Source organism: Bos indicus x Bos taurus, chromosome 22 (genome assembly GCF_003369695.1).
Source record: "Bos indicus x Bos taurus breed Angus x Brahman F1 hybrid chromosome 22, Bos_hybrid_MaternalHap_v2.0, whole genome shotgun sequence".
Taxonomy (NCBI): domain Eukaryota; kingdom Metazoa; phylum Chordata; class Mammalia; order Artiodactyla; family Bovidae; genus Bos; species Bos indicus x Bos taurus.
Genome location: NC_040097.1, coordinates 56,586,653 through 56,605,644, shown reverse-complemented (window position 1 = coordinate 56,605,644; position 18,992 = coordinate 56,586,653). Strand labels below are relative to the sequence as shown.

Genomic DNA, 18,992 nt, shown 5'->3' with positions numbered 1-18,992 from the left:
TGGTATACAGGTGGAGGTACTTGTCAAAACTCATCAGACTGTACACAGAAATGGGGCATTGATCAGATGTAAATCACACATCAATAAAGCTGAGCAAGACGTTATAGAGTAAGAAAAAGGGACATTTTATAGAGCTCAGATTCATCTCCATTATCTCCCCTCAGAAATAAGCTCTCTCCTTCCAGCATTCCGCTGTGCCCTATCGGTCTCTGTGGTTTGACACACACACACCACACCATGTACAGCACTTCAGGAGCATGGGGCGTTACAGGCCGCTTCTCCTCCGGGCTTCCTTGTCCCCTTAGGAGGTAATCCCCATCTTGTCTGTCTTTTCTTCCACATAGCGCAGTCCTCAGAACTCAGAAGAGGACCCCACTGAACCCTTGTTCAATCAATGGCACAGTTTTCATATTTACTTCCTGCCTGGTTCCCAAAAAGGATGAACAGGAAACAAAATTGATTTCCAGGAGTTGATGAGTGGATGGGCTCTTCTCAGCACTAGAGCCTGCACCCTGACTCCACGTGTAAAAATTGGGAGCAGAATGGGCTTTTGACGCACCTTCTTCACACGCATACTTGCTTATTGACCTAGAGAGACGCATGTGATGGCTTCTCTGTTCTCCAATAGGTAAATGCTGTGCTGACCCTCTGCATTGCGCTTCTTAATGGTCCATTATTCCTCCGTGGACAGACAATGGGAGAATCCGTGTTGGCAAACGGCACAAAGTGGACAGGACAATGTAATAGGAAGGCGGCTATTATGTCCCATCATTACATTGTGTGAAGGGTAATCGAAGCAGCGTGTGGTCTGTCGCAGACCTGCCACTCGGCTTGTTGCGGGGAAAGATCTTAAATCAGCCCTCTTGTACTTGCTCTTCAGAAATCTTTCCCCTTCTCTGACACTCTCCTCGTGCAATTTCTGATGTTTCAAACTGGCCGATTACCTGGAATACCAGCTTTGCAAGACGTGACACAAAAGTTCACCCATTCCTTCCAACTCATAACACTTTCAAATTGTGGCTCCAAATTATTCCTGTAAAAGTAGCCGATCTTTATGACTCCTGGGGGATTTCTTATGTTAATCTAAAACTTTCTGAAATGGTTCAGTTTTGTGGAAATGATGGGGGAGTGTCTGCTCCTAGCAGTTTTTGTGTTCAAGGGCAAATCAACCTCTGTGCTTGCTAACTCTAATTTTCCAAGGGTTATGAGACTTTAATTTGATTCTTTATCCAATGTGCATAAAATGTTCACTGGAATTTGCATAATACATTTATTGTATAATCACTCTTCACATTGGTTACCTGCTTCCTCAAATGAACAGTATTTTTTTTTTAAGGGAACATATTCATGTAGGACCAATTTGAACTTAGAACAGAATTAGGTATACCTCTGAAGGACAAATAAAAGAGAAAGAGGGGGAGGGCATGCAATTGTCCTGAAATTGGCTATTATGTAAAAATAGCCCCAATCCTGTATTTTCAAATATTCATTTTTGCAAATACAAGCAGGGGCAGGATTGCTGTCTTTAAACATGTATTAAAAAATTGTTATGTGGAGAATGAAATACAGCTGCCGGTCTTGTCCCAGAATGTATTTAAGATGAGTGGATTGCATCAGGGTACAGTACAATTTGAGAAGATGAGGGCGCTGGAGAGGGATGAGGACGTAGGCACTGGGCCAGGTGCTTTGAAGGCATTTATATTCATTCACTACCCAGAGCCAATACATAATTGAGGTAATATTATTAACCTTAATTCTATCTTCGTGCTCTTTGCCTTTGGACTCAGTGCTACCGCATGGCATATTTCAAGATCAGAGGGCGGTTGAATGACATGATCCCCATTTCTCCTTCTGTTTTATGAGCATGGTGTGTGCAGTGATGATTTGAAAGAGTGTCTGCTTGCAGGCCAGGGTGTCTCAATCTTTAGTGTGCCCTCAGGTACTTGGAAATCTTGTCAACATGGAAGGTCTGAGCCAGTAGCTCTAGGGTGGGCCTGAGAGTCTGACTTCTGACCAACTTCTGGTTGATGTCATTGCTGCTGGCCCTCAGACACCACATAAAGTAGCAAAGAAGGAAGCCTTTCAAGGTAGGCCTCTCCAGGCTCTGCTTATAGAGCCATGTCCCTAGTGATCCAGGCCCTGATCCTATTTAGGACCATTGAACATCCTGGTCAAGGCTCCCCAAACTGCATTTCAACCAGCATCTCCTAGGATAAGAAATCCTGGTCTATTCCAATGACTAGGATTTTTCAAGGAAGCTCTGCCTAGATGAGGGAAGGCCTGGGTTGGAAGTCATGGGTCACCAGCTATCAAAGGACCCAGAAGAGTTGGTGTCATGAGCTACCATACCAATTTACAAATTACAGTCGAATTACTTTGGGGAAAATGTGTCTTTGATTGTTGAAAAAAATTCACTATCAACTTACAAATGAATGTGCAGTCATGAATATAATGACATGACTATTCAAACTCTTGGCATGCTTTCTGAATCACAGATCTGAAATGTTTTCTCCTAAGATCCTGATATATTTCCCAAATCCCTTTGAGAAAGATCTAACTTCATTGCAATGAGAAGGCAAATGGGCTTACAATCCTTATATTTCAGGAGGATATTGTGTGAATTTGATTTCACTGGTTTCTGATATCTTTGGTTTGTAATACCTAAAGGTCCTTTGAAACATCTTTGAAAGAAATGAAAAAGTTAGGGGAAATCACTCTCTAAAGTCTACAAGGCCTTGAAAGTATTACCTATTACTATTTTATTGATTTAAAAAATCTTTTAAAGTATTGGAATAAATCAGTTTGGTAAAGTAGGACACATTTGGCTAAGGCATAATGTGAGCTCATAAATCTTTTAGAAGTGTTTGGCAAAATCTTAACTACAAATGGTTTTCATTTCATCATTTTTTTAATGTTATTTTATTTTTAAACTTTACATAATTGTATTAATTTTGCCAAATATCAAAATGAATCTGCCACAGGTATACATGTGTTCCCCATCCTGAACCCTCCTCCCTCCTATTTCCTTTTCTATATGAATCCCTAAGTGCTTCTAAAACATACACAAAGAAGAGCTCACAAATTAGTTTCAGCTATTTTTTGTTTGTTTGTTTTTCAGTTAGAACTCAGAAGGAATCGTTGGATAGTTTCTTGGGAAGTGGGATCAAAGCCCTAAAATCTAGTTGGAAAAGGACTTATATTTCACTGAATAACATTTTGTTTGGCATGATTTTTATATTTTATTTAAAAAAAATTTTAACCACATGCATGCATTATTTTCAAGTGTCCAGGCCATTCATTGGCTGGAGCCATTGAGTGAATGTGGATTAAAGTACTTGATGGTGGTGGTATGAGTGAAGGGGGAGATTGTCCTTCCATTGATTCTCACATACTGAGGCCACAATCTCTGCTCTTCTTTATATATATTTACAAATATATTATATTTATATATACACATTTATTTTTATTTGACTGCGCAAGGCTTCCCTGATGGTTCAGATGGTCAAGAATCTGCCTGCAATGCAGGAGACCCGGTTCAATCCCTGAGTCAGGAAGATCCCCTGGAGAAGGGAATGGCAACCCACTCCAGTATTCTTGGTCTGGAGAATTCCGTGGACAGAGGAGCCTGGCAGGCTACAGTCCATGGGGTCGCAGAGTCAGACACGACTGAGTGACCAAGAGACTAACACATGGCTGAACATCAGGTCTTATTTGCAGCATGCAGGATCTTTAGTTACAGCATATGCAATCTGGGCTTCCCTGGTGGCTCAGCTGGTAAAGAATACACCTGCAATGCGGGAGATGAGGGTTCAATCCCTGGGTTGGGAAGATCCCCTGGAGAAGGGAGAGGCTACCCACTCCAGTATTCTGGACTGGAGAATTCCATGGACTGTATAGTCCATGGGCTTGCAAATAGTCGGAGACGACTGAGCGACTTTCACTCACTTGTATATGATCTAGTTCCCTGAGCAAAGAACAAACCTAGGCCCCCTGCACTGGGAGTGTGGAGTCTTAGCTATTAGACCACTAAGGAAGTCCCCATCTCTGCTCTTCTGATGGAGAAATAGTCCACAGCTGTACCTGTCTATAGAAAGGCCAGAGCAGAGAGAGGGAGGGAAAGATGAGCACAGGTGTAAAGTCATAGTTTTGGCAACCCTTCTGTGCACAAGGATTGCAGAGCTGTAATTAGAGTATTCAGTTGTAGCTTGCTTCCATCATAGTTGCAGACCGAGTGGAATTGTTTTATCAACACTCTGGCTGGCTTCTGCAGACACAATGCATTACACACTTAAATCTCCCACTGTTCTTGATGGCAGAGAAACTTAGGACCAGCAGTTCACATGAGACACATATTTTATTTGTATCCTAGAATGAGGAAAGGAAAATTTTGCAGGATGATTCGCAGAGGTTAATCTATCCACTTACAGCCAAGCAGGCTGCTCCCTTAATCTCTGCAATATTATAATAACATCATGACTGGTTTAGTCAAAGACTTTGGCAAATCAGTGAGTTTCTTTAATCTCACTAAAGCATAATGATCTCCCTAAGCCCATAAATAATGATCCTGATCCTAATTTTGACTTTATTCAATAGATAGAAGCCATTTCTCTCGTTTAAAAATCAACTGGGGTGAGAAGGGAAGTGAGTTTTGGGATTTGAATTTGTGTTTGGCTTAATACTTTTGATGCACCTTAAATGGAATAAGCAGTGTCCCATTTTCAAGCGGCACGCTGCTGAGTATGCTGCTCCCTGAATTCGTCCATCTTTGTAATTGTTTTATTCTGCCAGGGAATGCCACTTGGGACCCAGTTTCTTTTCCCAAGTCCTCATGTTGTCATTTGCTCTTACGTACAGAGTTTGCCCCCACCTGGAAGGAATATTTGCCATTGTAGAATACTAGCACTTTATTCTCAGTTTTTCAAAAGTCTGTATTGCATCTGTTATGATCCTGCTTCTGTTTTATGTTCTGTATTTTTGGCCAGGAGGCAGGTGGGGCCTTGGCTCCCCAACCAGGGATCAAACCTCCACCCCCTGCCTTGGGAGGGGAAGTCTTAGCCACTGCACTGCCAGAGAAGTTCCTGTTTTCACTTTTTATGTGACATTGACTCCTCCCTATGTTTTGTATTTAACTTACTATGCGTCTATTATGCACGGAAACAGGAAAGCAGAAAGACTAATATACACATAAATGTAGAGTGTGGATAGTTTTGCCATCATGCTGCTCACTGACAGGGAGCCTGACACGGGTGTCCAGCTCTGATGAGCAGGGCTGTGCACACTAACCCGCGCATTTTAAACTAAATGAAAACATGCCATTCTGCATGTGCTCACTGACGTAACCCCCAGTGTAGGAGGACCCCCTACTGTATTTAAATGTATTTATCTATCCTCCTAGATCAGAAGCTCCCCGACAGGAAGGGATGGATGTCACAGTATCTTAATTTTCCCTGCAGCATCGAACACATCATTTCCTTGCACATAGTAGATGTTTAGTAAATTTAATAGTAATATATACACATTGTCTTTATATAATGAATATTACTCAGCCATAAAAAGGATGAAATAATGCCATTTGCAGCTACATGGATGGACATAGAGATGATCGTACTAAGTGAAATATGTCAGAAAAAGAAAGACAAATATATGATATCACTTACAGGTGGAATCTACAACAGTGATATACATGTGCTTATTTACAAAACAGAAATAAACTCACAGACATAGAAAACAAGCTTACAGTTATCAAATGTGAAAGGGGCAGTGGAGGGATAAATTAGTGGTTTGGGATTGGCTGCTGCTGCTGCTGCTAAGTCGCTTCAGTCGTGTCCGACTCTGTGTGATCCCACAGACGGCAGCCACCAGGCTCCCCCGTCCCTGGGATTCTCCAGGCAAGAACACTGGAGTGGGTTGCCATTTCCTTCTCCAATGCATGAAAGTGAGAAGTGAAAGGGAAGTCGCTCAGTCGTGTCCGACTCTTAGCGACCCCATGGACTGCAGCCTACCAGGCTCCTCCATCCATGGGATTTTCCAGGCAAAGTACTGGAGTGGGGTGCCATTGCCTTCTCTGTTGGGATTGGCAGATATACACTAATATATATAAAATAGGTAAAGAACAAGGTCTGACTGTATAACACAGGAAACTATATTCAGTATTCTGTAATGACCTGTAAAGGAAAAGAATCTGAAAAACGGTATGTGTGTGTGTTTGTATTCTGAACACTTTGCTGTACACCTGAAACTAACATTATAAATCAACTGTACTTCAATAAAAAGTAAGTAAAAAAACTAAGATTAAAAATAATAACTGTAAGGATTGGGGGCAGGAGGAGAAGGGGACAACAGAGGATGAGATGGCTGGATGGCATCACTGACTCGATGGACGTTGAGTGTGAGTGAACTCCGGGAGTCGGAGATGGACAGGGAGGCCTGGCGTGCTACGATTCATGGGGTTGCAAAGAGTCGGACACATCTGCGCAACTGAACTGAACTGAACTGAACTGAAAGTCACATGATGAGTCAAAAGTGTCTTTCCCCACAGGTCAGTTCTATTGCAAAACCTCATGTCTTATTTTACTGTTTATGGAAGTAGAATATCAGAATTAAGTAATTAAGCTCAGAAATCAGGGAAGAGAGTGAAGCAATCTGTTTTCCCTGGGTGGACCTTGTTGCCCATCTTTTTCGCCTCTGCCTGCTAAGCATCTGAAGGTTGCAGCCCTTTGCATGAGATGTACATATGCTGTTCTTTTCTGTATGAAACTGTCCCATCCTTTTTTCCAAAGATGCTTCAAAGAACGAATCATTTCAGATTTTAATGGTTTAGATTCTTTTCCTTCAAAATGAGCGCTCTTTGGCCTTTGCATTCTAGCAGGATTTTTCTTCCACCCTTGTTCTTTTCACATCTAAGTTAGGCTGTAGGCCTGTTGTATTGTAGCATCCTTGCTTCACTGTAATGATCAGTCACAGGACATCAGTGGGAAAGGAAATACTGAAGAAATGATTAGGTTCTCTTGTTAGTCTGGTTTTACAAGCATTATGTGCAGCAAAGAATGTATAAGTGCTGTCCTTCAGCTACCTCCTTTGATCAACATAATGCAGAGAACTAGGAAATGCAATAATAAGAGAAGACATTTGGCGGTCACTCAACAATTTAGTGATGTGCAAAACGCTGAGCTGAAATACAGATGCCTGGAGGCAGCCTTGAGCCCAGCAGACTTTCAGGAAACCTGCAAATCACTCCTCCTTTCCTGCAGGCCATCTTCTCTCCCTGCAATTTAGTTTCCCCGCTTTGAGCTCAGACAACATCCATGGCATGTTCTTAAGCCAAAATAGAAAGTGGGGGTTTTATGGCAGGGTGATTCTTAAACATCAGCTGTTTAAGCTTGAGTAGAACTTTAGTGGAATGTGTGATTCCTAGACAAAGTGTTCACTTCTTCTTTTTAAAAATCACATTTGACTCACAGCTGGATTGTCATTGGAAGAAGTTGGGTGTTACCTCAAGCCATGGACTTCAAATGGGCTTTCTGACAGTCCTCCTACAGGAACATGAAAAGCAGTGTGAGGTTACAGTCTGAGAGCAAGTCTTGCTCAGCTCATGGGCTCATGCCACCACACATCTGAGCCAGCAGTCCTGGTTTGTATCACTTCCCCACACAAAGAACCATCCACAGTGGGTAAATGTGTAAGCAATTTACATAAAGGATTTAAAGAACCACTAGCAATACAGAAGTATGAAAAAGACTGTTGACTATGATACAGTTGATACCAAAGGAGAAATGTGGATGAGGGATGAAGTAGGAGGTTGGGAACTGACCTTTACAAAATGTCTATTTGAAATAGATAATCAGGGGCTCCCCTGGTGGTTCAGCGGTAAAGAATCATCCTGCCAATGCAGGCCTCACTGGTTTGATCCCTGTCCTGAGAAGATCCCACATGCTGGGGAGCAGCTAAGCCGTGCACCACAACTATTGAGCCTGTGCTCCACAGCCTGGGAAAATCAGCTTCTGAATGTGCCTAGAGCCTGTTTTCCACAACAAGAGAAGCCCCTGCAATGAGAAGTCCACGCACCACAGTTAAGAATAGCTCCCACTTGCCACAACTAGAAAAAAACCCAGGCAGCAACAAAGACCCAACACAGCCAGAATAAATAAAATTATAAAATAGATAATCAACAAGGACCTGTTGTATATAGCACAGGAAACTCTACCCAATCTTCTGCAATAAACTATATGGGAAGGGCATCTGGAAAAGAGTAGGTATATGTGTATGTATAACTGACTCACTCTGCTGTACACCTGAAACTCGCACATCAGTGTAAATTAACTATCCCCCTGCTCCTTGTTACTCACTCAGTCATGTCCCGACTATACTCCAAAATAAAATAAAACCTAAATTTAAAAAGAGGATCAAGATACTTGCAACAGAATTCAAATGGATTGGCACACAATTGTGTCGTTGAATGGCAAAAGTCACAAGAAGCTGCCTACAGATATACTAAAGAAAATAAAACCAAAAACTTCTGGCAGTACCATTGTTTGTACAACTGTGTCACAATTTCTAAATAAATATATTTTTGCTTCTTTATAAAGTCACTAGGCTTGTAGTGCAATAAAAAAAATAGCAAAACTTTAAATTAACACACCAAGTTTCAAGCATTTCAGGAAAGCATTGATTAGATCTGCCAGTGGAATGAGTGCATTTGGCGAATGACCTAATTAGCGTGGAGCATGGAGCTCTTTCTCACTGCTCTCTGCTTCCTGCTAATTGCAGAGCTGCTGGCCTTCTCCCCCTGACAAGGAAGGAAAACAAGGACGGGGTGTATGGAGAAAACAGTGGCATACAGTTGTCATCCATTTGAACCTGCTGCCAGGCTTCATTATGTAATTGAGGCAGTGAGACCAGTGGCCTTCCAGCCTCTTGGGCCGGAGTTTCCAGTGGGTCCCATTTTACTGAGGATTTTAGCAGTTACCATAAAGCATTATTAGCTGGAGCTGAACTAATCTCCCTACGCTGCCCCTCACCAGATGTAGGTATGGAGGTGTCTGTTCCCAGGCTTGATGATTTGTCATTAAGGAGAGCAAATTGAAACCAAGTTGGAGTTGCTTTATTCCTTCATAAATGCATCATTATTCTCTAGGGGCAGCTTCGTATTTCATTCTGTTTCTTTGCGTTTGTGATGTAGTATACGCTGTCACATAAAACTCAAGAGTGCCGTGTTTTCCTCCAGAATCGTGGCGTTTTGGGGGGAATTACTTGAGATGTTTTACCTGTACACGTTCATTTTAATTAGTGAAAGTAAGTTCGTATGAAAAACAGAACTTAGTGAAATATTTTTTTTAATATTTTCTTGGTGTAGACCATTTTTAAAGTCTTTATTGAATTTGTTATCATATTGCTTTTGTTTTATGTTTTGGTTATTTTGGCCATGAGGCAGGAAGGATCTCAACTCCCTGTATGGAAGTTAAGATCCAACGGAAGTTAAGATCCACCTTCTACGCTCAATGGAAGGTGAAGTCTTAATCACTGAAGCACCAGGAAAGCCCTCAAAACATTGATTATGTTATAACTTTGTTTCCCAGGAGTCTTCAGGAGAGATGTTTTGTACTAGGGAGCCACTCTCCTTGCTGGCACGATGGCTCTTTGGAAAGACACTCTTCTCAAAGTCCGCCCATCACCTCCCTGATTCAGAGGAGACTCAGGGAGTCTCCTCCCCTGACAGGGATTTCTTCTGTTTGGACTGGAGTTTAGCCCTGGAGCTCAGCATCACGATTTTGTACTGTCCTGTGGGATGTGTGGGGTGGATGAAGTGGAGGAAGCCGCGCTGTTATAGCAGCCGGGAGTCGTGAAATCCCTGGGGCCTCACTGGGTGGCAGCGTGGCTAAGTGAACCATGGCTGCTTGGTAGAGTCAACGTGTATTAAGACACTTTTATTAGTTAATCTCCACATAAGTCCCGTGGAGTAACTTAGCATCTTTTTAAACATGGTGTCAATTAATTTCGACAAATGTTTATTAAGCTCAGGCTATGTCCCAGAAACAAAGATATACAAAGAAAGAACACCTGGGAAATGTTTTTTTTTCTTCCTTCCAGTTACTATAAGCAAAACACCAGGTCCCTGTTTTAGCAAAGGACAGCACTTCAGTCATGTTCTAGAACCCCCTTAACACTTCCACTTTCTCAAGAACATTATCCTAAAAGTTATCTGTCTTTCTGCCTTAAGCTTTAATCTCTTGACTTCTGCTTGATCTTTCTTATCAGCATGCAAAAGTACTAAGAACAGCATCTGTCTCATAGCAGGGCAACAAATAAATTCATGTTTAATATTTTGAATGAATACTCAGTAGTCCTGTAACCCAGGCCGGGGAATAGGCACACATATGTGTGTGCAGACAACTGGGCCACATTCCCAGAGGTGCTTATTTCATTTTCCCAGAGGTGAAAAATGAGCGTTGCTCGTTTTTTAAGCTCGCAAGTAAGTGCTTCTAGCATATAGCTAAGGTTGGAAACCATAGACCATAGCATCTCCCGTCTTACAAGCAACAAACATGAACAGCTCCTTAGCCTCACATACCCCTCAGGCTAAAGCTGGCTCCTAACTCTCCTTCCCAGCGACAGAATAGCAGACAAGACTGCAAACATTCTCTACTTCTCCATCTCGCTCTTGCTCTTCAACCACTCAAGCAGCCTTCGGTCCCCATCCCTGGCCTGTAGCTGAGCATGGTAAGAATACATGATATATACTACTGTACATACAATAAGCTACAAAGACCTACCATACAGCAGAGTGAACTATATTCAGTATTGTAACAACCTATAATGAAGAAGAATCTGAAGCTGTGCCCCAAAACTAATCCAATATTATAAATCAACCACGGTTAAAAAAGCCAAGTTCACGTCCCTAAAACACTGGGCGTCTCAAGCTCCCATCTTGCTCTCACAGTGGCACTGGACAGCAGTGATCTCTCTCTCTGTCTCTTTGGCTTTGAGACATCTTCTTCCCTTTGCACTTCTTTCTTTCCATCGGATTCTCCTCCAGCCTCCTTTGAGACCTCCTTTTCTCATCTCACGAACACTTCAGTGGTAAAGTTTTAGCTCCAAACCTGTGCTCTTTGTTTCTACTTACACCAGGCACTTTTGTCTTTTTCCATTTCTGCAAATTGTACCTTCATGCTGTTGACCTCCTAGATTTTATTTCCAGTGTTGTTCCCCTTTCTGAGCACCAGCCTAATATATCCAGCTACTACTTGGCATTTTTTCTTAGATGTCTCACAGGCATTTCAGGCTCATCATGTCTCAAACTGATATTTTAATTTTCCCTCTCCCGTGTTGGTTCCTCCTCCAGGCTCCCAATTTCTGTAAATCACATCTCCACCTACCCATTGGCTTACGCCGAAAAACCAGTAGTAATCTTTGTCTGTTATGTTTCCCTTATTCCGAACCCAGTCCATGCATCACTGGGTCCTGTTAATTCTGCCTCCCACATGTAAGTCAAACCATCCATTTCATCCTTTCGATTTCATGGCCAGTTGCTGTTTGTCCAGATTACTATAATAGCCCCTAGGTCATCTCCCTGATCCCGCTCCTATTGCCCACCTCCCCTACAACCAATCCCATCTTCAGGACAAGCCAGTGAGCGTGATATTATAAAAATGCAGGTCATCTCATGCCCCTGCTTTCTTCAAACCTTCAGTAACAGTCAATCATCAGAGTCTGTGGTATATGCTCTCATTTTCTTTCAAGGAAGGCAAACCAATTTGTTATTATAGATTCATTTGTGTGGTTATTCATTTTATGTTCATCTCCCAACTCAACTATAAGCTGAGTAAGGATGCAAACTGGAACTGTTTTGTCCCCACTAGGCTATACTCTGTACCTCTATACATAGTGCCTGACATAGAATTTCATTATTGAATGAGAAAGCAGCCCGTGAATGAACGAGGAAGATTGACCAAAGCATGAGGTGGGAAAGGTGACTTAGCAAACCTCATGCAGCCCATTGTGCTGAGAACTCCAACACCCCCCGGATAAGTGTACTGACTGAATGAGCTGGGTTGAATTTTTTTTATGGGATTGTTATATTCCATGTGCTAGCCTCAACATCTAAGGGATTTTGAAGAATTGTGACCTCTCGCTGGTGGGCTTCAGAGGCTTCTAGAAATAGGTTGCAAAGTAAGATTATAAAGTGGTTCATTGTACAGTGTATTTGGAAAGGCCTGTGCAGATTTGGCTTCAAATCCTGCTCTACCAATTAAGCAACTTGTGATTTGGGGGGTCAGTCTTGTCACCTGGCTTACACTTTGATTTCTGTATGTAAATACATAAACAGGCGTGAGGACAATGGTATTGACACCTGCATTATTATCATTTCATCAGGTGCCAACACATCACCCACCCAGGGCAGTTGTTGGCCCATAATAGATAAAGTCTATATTTTATTTTATCATATGCTCCGCCTAACACTACTTCTAGACTTATTTTGCTCTTTCTCCTCTTTTTCTTCTTTTTCCCTCATTTTACTCATCTCAGGGATGGCAATCCTCATATTACTCACATAGTTTGAATTTTGTGGGAAGACAGGAATTAGTAGTACTAACAGAGCAGGCTTCCTTGTGTATTTGAAACACAAACTTCCAAGGTTTTCAAGAGCATTGGAAGGTACACTGATGAGTAACAAGTTCATTTTTTGTTAACATGCTGGGAGGGAGAAAAAGAAGACAAGATTCAAGGGGAGAAAATTAAAAAGTTAATTACAAGAAACAACTTGGTAATTGAATTCCTATTCACTCTTTAGTTATTTCAGGGAAGAGGGTCACAGTTCACGGTTAGGAGGTTTGCCTTAGCAGTGCTCCTCAAAACTTCTACATGAGAGAAGGAAGGGGGTACAGAGCTGATACCTGCCTGGCAGCAGAGAAGAGGAGCAGGATGCATGTGGGATGGGCTTTGAGTACCCTACACACATTCTTGATCATTTCTAGTTTGAAGTATCTTTGGCAGCTGAAATTACTCTCAGGTGAAGCCCTGACTAATACAGCTATATTTCATGGGCATGCAAAATCCCCCTTTTTCATGTATTACATTTTACTGGCTACTTCCTTGGCCTCACTACACCCACACACAGAGGCACACAAAGTACAACACAGGCACCTTTGGGGACTTCTCTGGTGGCCCAGCTGGTAAAGACTCTGCCTGCAATACGGAAGGCCTGGTTTGATCCCTGGGTTGGGACAATCCCCTGGAGAAGGGAACGGCTACCTACTCCAATGTTCTTGACTGGAGAGTTCCGTGGACAGAGGAGCCTGGTGAGCTACAGTTCATGGGGTTGCAAAGAGTCAGACATGACTTTTTCCCTTTCATAGGCAACTTTTATGCTCTTTTAAGATTCTACTTAAGCTTTAAAAAATAGCAAATAAGTGACATGGGTCTTCGTTTCTTATTTTTAAAAGACATTTGAATATTTGTCTATTTATCATAAGTTCCTTAACAGTCAAAATTGTTTATTTAGGATGTTATCTTTGAGAGAGACACGTCCTATAATGAGTTAACATGGGCTTGGAAATCAACTGGAACTGGGCTCAAATCTCCCTGAACTTATTCATCACCTTCATTCATTCATTCAACATGCATTTATTGAATGACTACTTGAATGCCAGAAACTGTTAAGTGCTGGCACTAACTTCATGCCGGTTCTAGCACTGCTTTTAATACCATCAAGTTTTTTGAGGGTTAGAAAATTACCTTTTGAGATAAACTTTTCTACATTTTTCAGCATTTTGTATTCCTAATTCTTACAACAAAGTCACTGAAGAAAGAAATGATTAAATAATGTTACCTTATTCACCAAATTAATCTAAATCAGCTTGCTGATTGCATAGCCAATGTCCAAAGCAGCCTCTAGAAAATAAGCACATTATTTTATGTTTAATATTGTGGTCTCTTTCCTGACATGCTAAGGGCCATAGATTGAGGTCTATGGTTCAACCTGGGTCATGAGTGAGAGTATGACCACAAACACCCATTGCATCGGTGATACAGAGCGGCTTGCGAGCGCTAACCCGGGGCTTTGTGTTTTCACAGGGTATGGTTTTGTAGATTTCGACAGCCCAGCAGCTGCACAGAAAGCAGTAGCATCTCTCAAGGCAAATGGCGTGCAGGCACAGATGGCCAAGGTAGGAACGGTGTTCCAGTTCTGCTTTATTACTTTTTTCTTTTGTGATCGTATGTTTTTCCATTCCTAAGAGATGAATTGAAATTGGAGTTTGTGACCATTTGGATTATGTTTGTTAGGGAGGAATAAGAAACCTCATCATAGACTTGGCTTGGAAGAATCTGGCTGCTTTATTTCATCGACTGTTTGTGATTATATATTAATGTTCTCATTTATTATGGTTACTTTATTGGCGATTCAAGGGCACTTGTGAAATGCTCTGTTTTATCCCAGATAGGAGAGGTGTATGTGCACGCATGTATAATCTGGGGCTCTCACCTATAAACAGTTTTGGAAGAGTCCAGTTCTCAGTAAGATGTCTTTGATAAACTATGTTGAAAAATTGCTCATTGTCATGCTGGGGATAGATGATCCCTGAATGAGGGGATGGTCTGATTTGTGCAGGGAAATGAGTTTAACCCAAGCGTATATTGTCTGTATTACTAGGATTTCACTTTGGCCTTTATAAATAGAGTTTTCCTAGGTAACAGTCTCCCATATATTAATAATTTTCAGTACACTGTTATTGTTTTGTAAAACTAGTAATAGTATGGAACTTTCTACCTGAAATTATAATGCATTTTTACATTCAAGAAAATAAATAAAATCCTTTATAATAATTTCTTATCCTGATATTGCAGTGGTAATTACAAGAATCTACACATATAAAATGATATAGAACTATACACACATATTGTTCACTCAATGGCAACTTCCTGGTGTTGATATTATACTAAAATTAACATATAACCTTTGGGGAGATGGAGTGGAGCCCCAGAGGACCTCTCTATATGATCTTCCTGTAAATCTAGGATTATTTCCAAATAGAAATGCTTTAAATATCAGTTATAACATAGGAATGCTCGGTACATATTTGTTTGAAAATAATGGTCATTTGGGGGTTACTCATATGTAACTTTAGTTTTCTGATTCCTATCAGTGAATGTGTAGATCTCTGGCTTCTCAAAAGTTAGGTGGAAAGTCAGTAGGTCTTGAAATACTGATCTAGTGCATTGATGTTATATTTATTTATATATTGATACTTACTCTTAACTTTTCCCAGAGAGAGCTGAGTTACACTAAGTTGTCAATTTTTTGGTCATTGGGATTTTATTATCATTGTTAAAATTCTTTGATGACATTTTCCAGTTTCAACACCTGATAACTAGAGATGGGCTATTTGGTTTTCTTCATCTTCGAGCAAGCGGATACCTCCCGTGTCTGTTAACCCTTCACTGTGGTTCACTGCTCATAGAGATTACTTTGGTGGACTCATTGCCCTTAATGACACATTAATTGTTTTCAAGGTGGGATAAATTAGAATTTGAAAGCTTTCAGTTGTGTAATGTCTTTCTCCTCAGGACTGTGACTGGAAGTTTTGAATTTGGTCATGAACTAAGATTGATGAAGTTAATCCTTGTAATTAATAAGGGAATTACATACATGTGTTGGTTTAAAGGTTACCTGACAAAAGAATCAAGTTATTTGGCAACTTTAGTAGTGGCTTCTTATACCCAGCAAACGTGATATAATATATAGTTATTAGGGATATGCAAAAGAGAAATTGCATTTCGAACCTATTGACAAGAAAATGGTGACGCACATGCTTAAGTAAAACTCTTGTTATTGGCGTTTATCTTTGATCTGTTCTCTGGATACACTGCCAAAGTTTGCAAATCGCTAGATTGTGGCAGTTTGGAAATAATGATTACAGTCTGTATAATCTCCACTGTTCAAATGTCTCTCAGAAAGAGACAGTTATTTGTTAGATAAAAACCACTTGTATCTTGCACAAGAGGAAAAGAAAGTTGGCTTTGATTTTATAACCACTGAGAATTCATTGTGAATATTTTCCTTTTGTTTCTGAGCGTTTGGTATACAAGGAATCTCTCTCTCTCTTATATACACACACCGATCACTGACATCTCATCTGGACAGGAAACTGTAAAAGGGAAAATATTTTAAAGAGCTTCTAAAAATGATGAATTATAGTCAGCATCTTGACCCTCGCCCATGCCCCCTGTACACAGTAAGGAGATTCCACCTGGGATGCTTAAAGGCACTTACTTCATTTCTGGAGTTGCTTAAAGATCTCTGCCTTATCAATTATGCTATCTGTGAGGAGCTTCTTATTCTCTTTTCCTCACTGATTTTGAATCTAAAGCCTAGAGCTATCGGTCCACGGCTGCTTACTGGAAAACTTTCAGCAGCAAGCGACTCTGTAATCGAACTACCCAGAAGCAAATAAATAGCCTGCCTTTGACAATGAAATGGAACAAGCTTGACCACTTGTATTAGCAGATTTCTCACTGAGCTATTGGATTCCGTGGCCTTTTTTTCTTTGTCCTGGTGATAACTGTAATTTATTATCATATAAACCTGCAGTCTGCAGGGTGTGGAAAACTTGCACTGTATGTTTTGCCATTCAAGTACCTAGTGAATTGCTGCCTGCATCCTTATTCTTATCAATATCCTACTATGCAGGTTGTGGACTCAGAATTTAATGACTCCAGGATTTTCCAGCAAAATGCCACAAATAACCTAGGTTCCCAATAGCAACCTGGAGCAAACATGGAACGTTTCAAGTGAATCGCTTTATATATCTAACTCCAGTGTGTGCACATGAAAAATTCAGCTGATTTGTCAACAAACAGGAATTAAACAATAAATCCTTCAGTAAGTGGTAATTGATTAATAATGTATAACCATTAACACAGACTATCATTTTCTGCATACTTGCTGTTCTGCCAAAAAGGGTTTTTAGGGATCAAAGGATATGTTTCTTTTAGGAGAACACATTTAAAATATTTTATTAATACACAGCAGTTAAGAGCATAGGTTTGGAGGGAGATAAACTTGGCTTTGAATCTTGGCTCCTGTACCACCTGGCTGTGTGACCTTGGCTAAGTTATTTAAATATTTCTGAAATTCTCCAATAATAATACTTTGGTTTATAGAACTGCTGTGAAAATTAATTCAAAAGATAACAAATAATTTAGCATAGCACTTAGATTATATTAAAATTCAGTGAATGTTAATTATTCAATATTGTTATGCATTAAATTTAAATTTGTTACTGAACTTTCCATAAATCATGATGCATGCTTCAAGTGTTACTTTATTTAAAAAGTTTTCTGAGAAATACAATCAATAGGATCAATCAACAAATGTTTTAATTGCTTGCTAAGTGGCAGGCACTGTGGTAGGTGTTGGAAAATCAAGATTTAATAAAACTTCTTTCTTATTCTGAATTTTCATCATGTAGTTTATCTCTTGGGGTAGCTACAGCTCTGGGTTAAAACTACTGAGTGTTGCTGTTCATGCCAATTTAAAGGTATTTAGGAGAAAGTCATTAATATGTCTCAACCATAAAAGGAAAACAGCTGATGAAAAGAAAAAAAAAAAACGAACTAACCACAGTTTACCTTGTAGGTGTTTGTTTTACTCATTAACAAGAAAGTTGTAGAAAGGCAATGAATGTTTTGAGTGCCATCAAGGTTAAGGCTGCTCTGCAATTCTTCATATATGGTGTTCATCAATACATTTGCATTTTCTTTTCTAAAATGCCGCTTATTGTACCCACATTTAAGCCAGGAATATGAAAAGGGTAAAAGGTTGAAGGATCTTAAGACTGATTCTGAAATTTGAAAAGCTTTTCCAGACTCCTAGCTCAGGAAATTGTGTTTACATCTCAATGGCCAAAACTGAGTCATATGGTTTCTCCTTCAGCTGCAAGAGATTCTAGAATGATGAATATTTTAGCTTGTTGACCTGTAGTGGAGAAAAGCAAGAATTGCTTATCTCCCTGGCTATTTGAGCAGCATGCATTCATTCTTTCCTGAAGGGAGCCCAACTCAAAGCCTCACCCTGTAATCACATGCGGGGACATCATCATCTCCAATAGGCCCAGACTCAGCTGCTTAGCCAGAGAAGGCACTGGCACCCCACTCCAGTACTCTTGCCTGGAAAATCCCATGGACAGAGGAGCTTGGTAGACTGCAGTCCATGGGGTCGCTAAGAGTCGGACATGACTGAGCGACTTCACTTTCACTTTTCACTTTCATGCATTGCAGAAGGAAATGGCAACCCACTCCAGTATTCTTGCTTGGAGAATCCCAGGGACAGAAGACCCTGGTGGGCTGCCGTCTATGGGGTCCCACAGAGTCGGACATGACTGAAGCGACTTAGCAGCAGCAGCTGCTTAGCAACTCATAGCTTTTAAAAACAAATGATCAGGACTTCCCTGGGGGTCCAGTGACGAAGATTCTGTGCTTCCGATGTGCTTCTGGGTTCCATCCCTGGTCAGGGAACTAGATCCCCCATGCCACAACTAAAGAGCCTGTACACCACAACGAAGATTGAAGATCCCCTGTGTCACACCTAAGACTCATCACAGCCAAAAATAAATAATAATAATAATGAAGTTATCTGTGTTCCCACAGTACAGAATGACAGAAAAACAGGAAAACAGGAAAAAAAAAAAACCCCAGGAAACATGGATCTAAGGGAAACTACCACTTTGGAACAGAGAGTTTGGAAAACAGAAATTACTGATCGCTAATACATATAGAATTCAGCTGGGCAGGAGTGAAATTCTTGTGTTGTCAGTGTAGGCGTTTCCTTGGTTAGCCAATCACATCGTGCATGCCTGCCATCCAAGATTTCTCTTGTCCTCTATTTCCCAGGGTTTCATGGAGGCCTCTCTGGAGGACTGCACAGCTTTAGAAACTGAGTTTTTCCTGACATAAATTTTGAAGCTCCAGAATGGCTCTATATACTCTGCAGTCAGTAA

The 18,992-nt window shown here is 40.8% G+C and overlaps 1 protein-coding gene across 8 annotated transcripts in view; it reads left to right on the top strand.

Moving 5' to 3' along the window:
* The window catches only part of RBMS3 (RNA binding motif single stranded interacting protein 3), an 802,823-nt gene that overhangs the window by 329,575 nt on the left and 454,256 nt on the right, over positions 1-18,992 (top strand). For all 8 annotated transcript variants that reach the window (XM_027522594.1, XM_027522595.1, XM_027522599.1 and 5 more), the window contains exon 4: positions 14,071-14,162. In XM_027522594.1, coding sequence (XP_027378395.1) covers positions 14,071-14,162 — 92 coding nt within the window. The remainder of the gene's footprint in view (positions 1-14,070; positions 14,163-18,992) is intronic.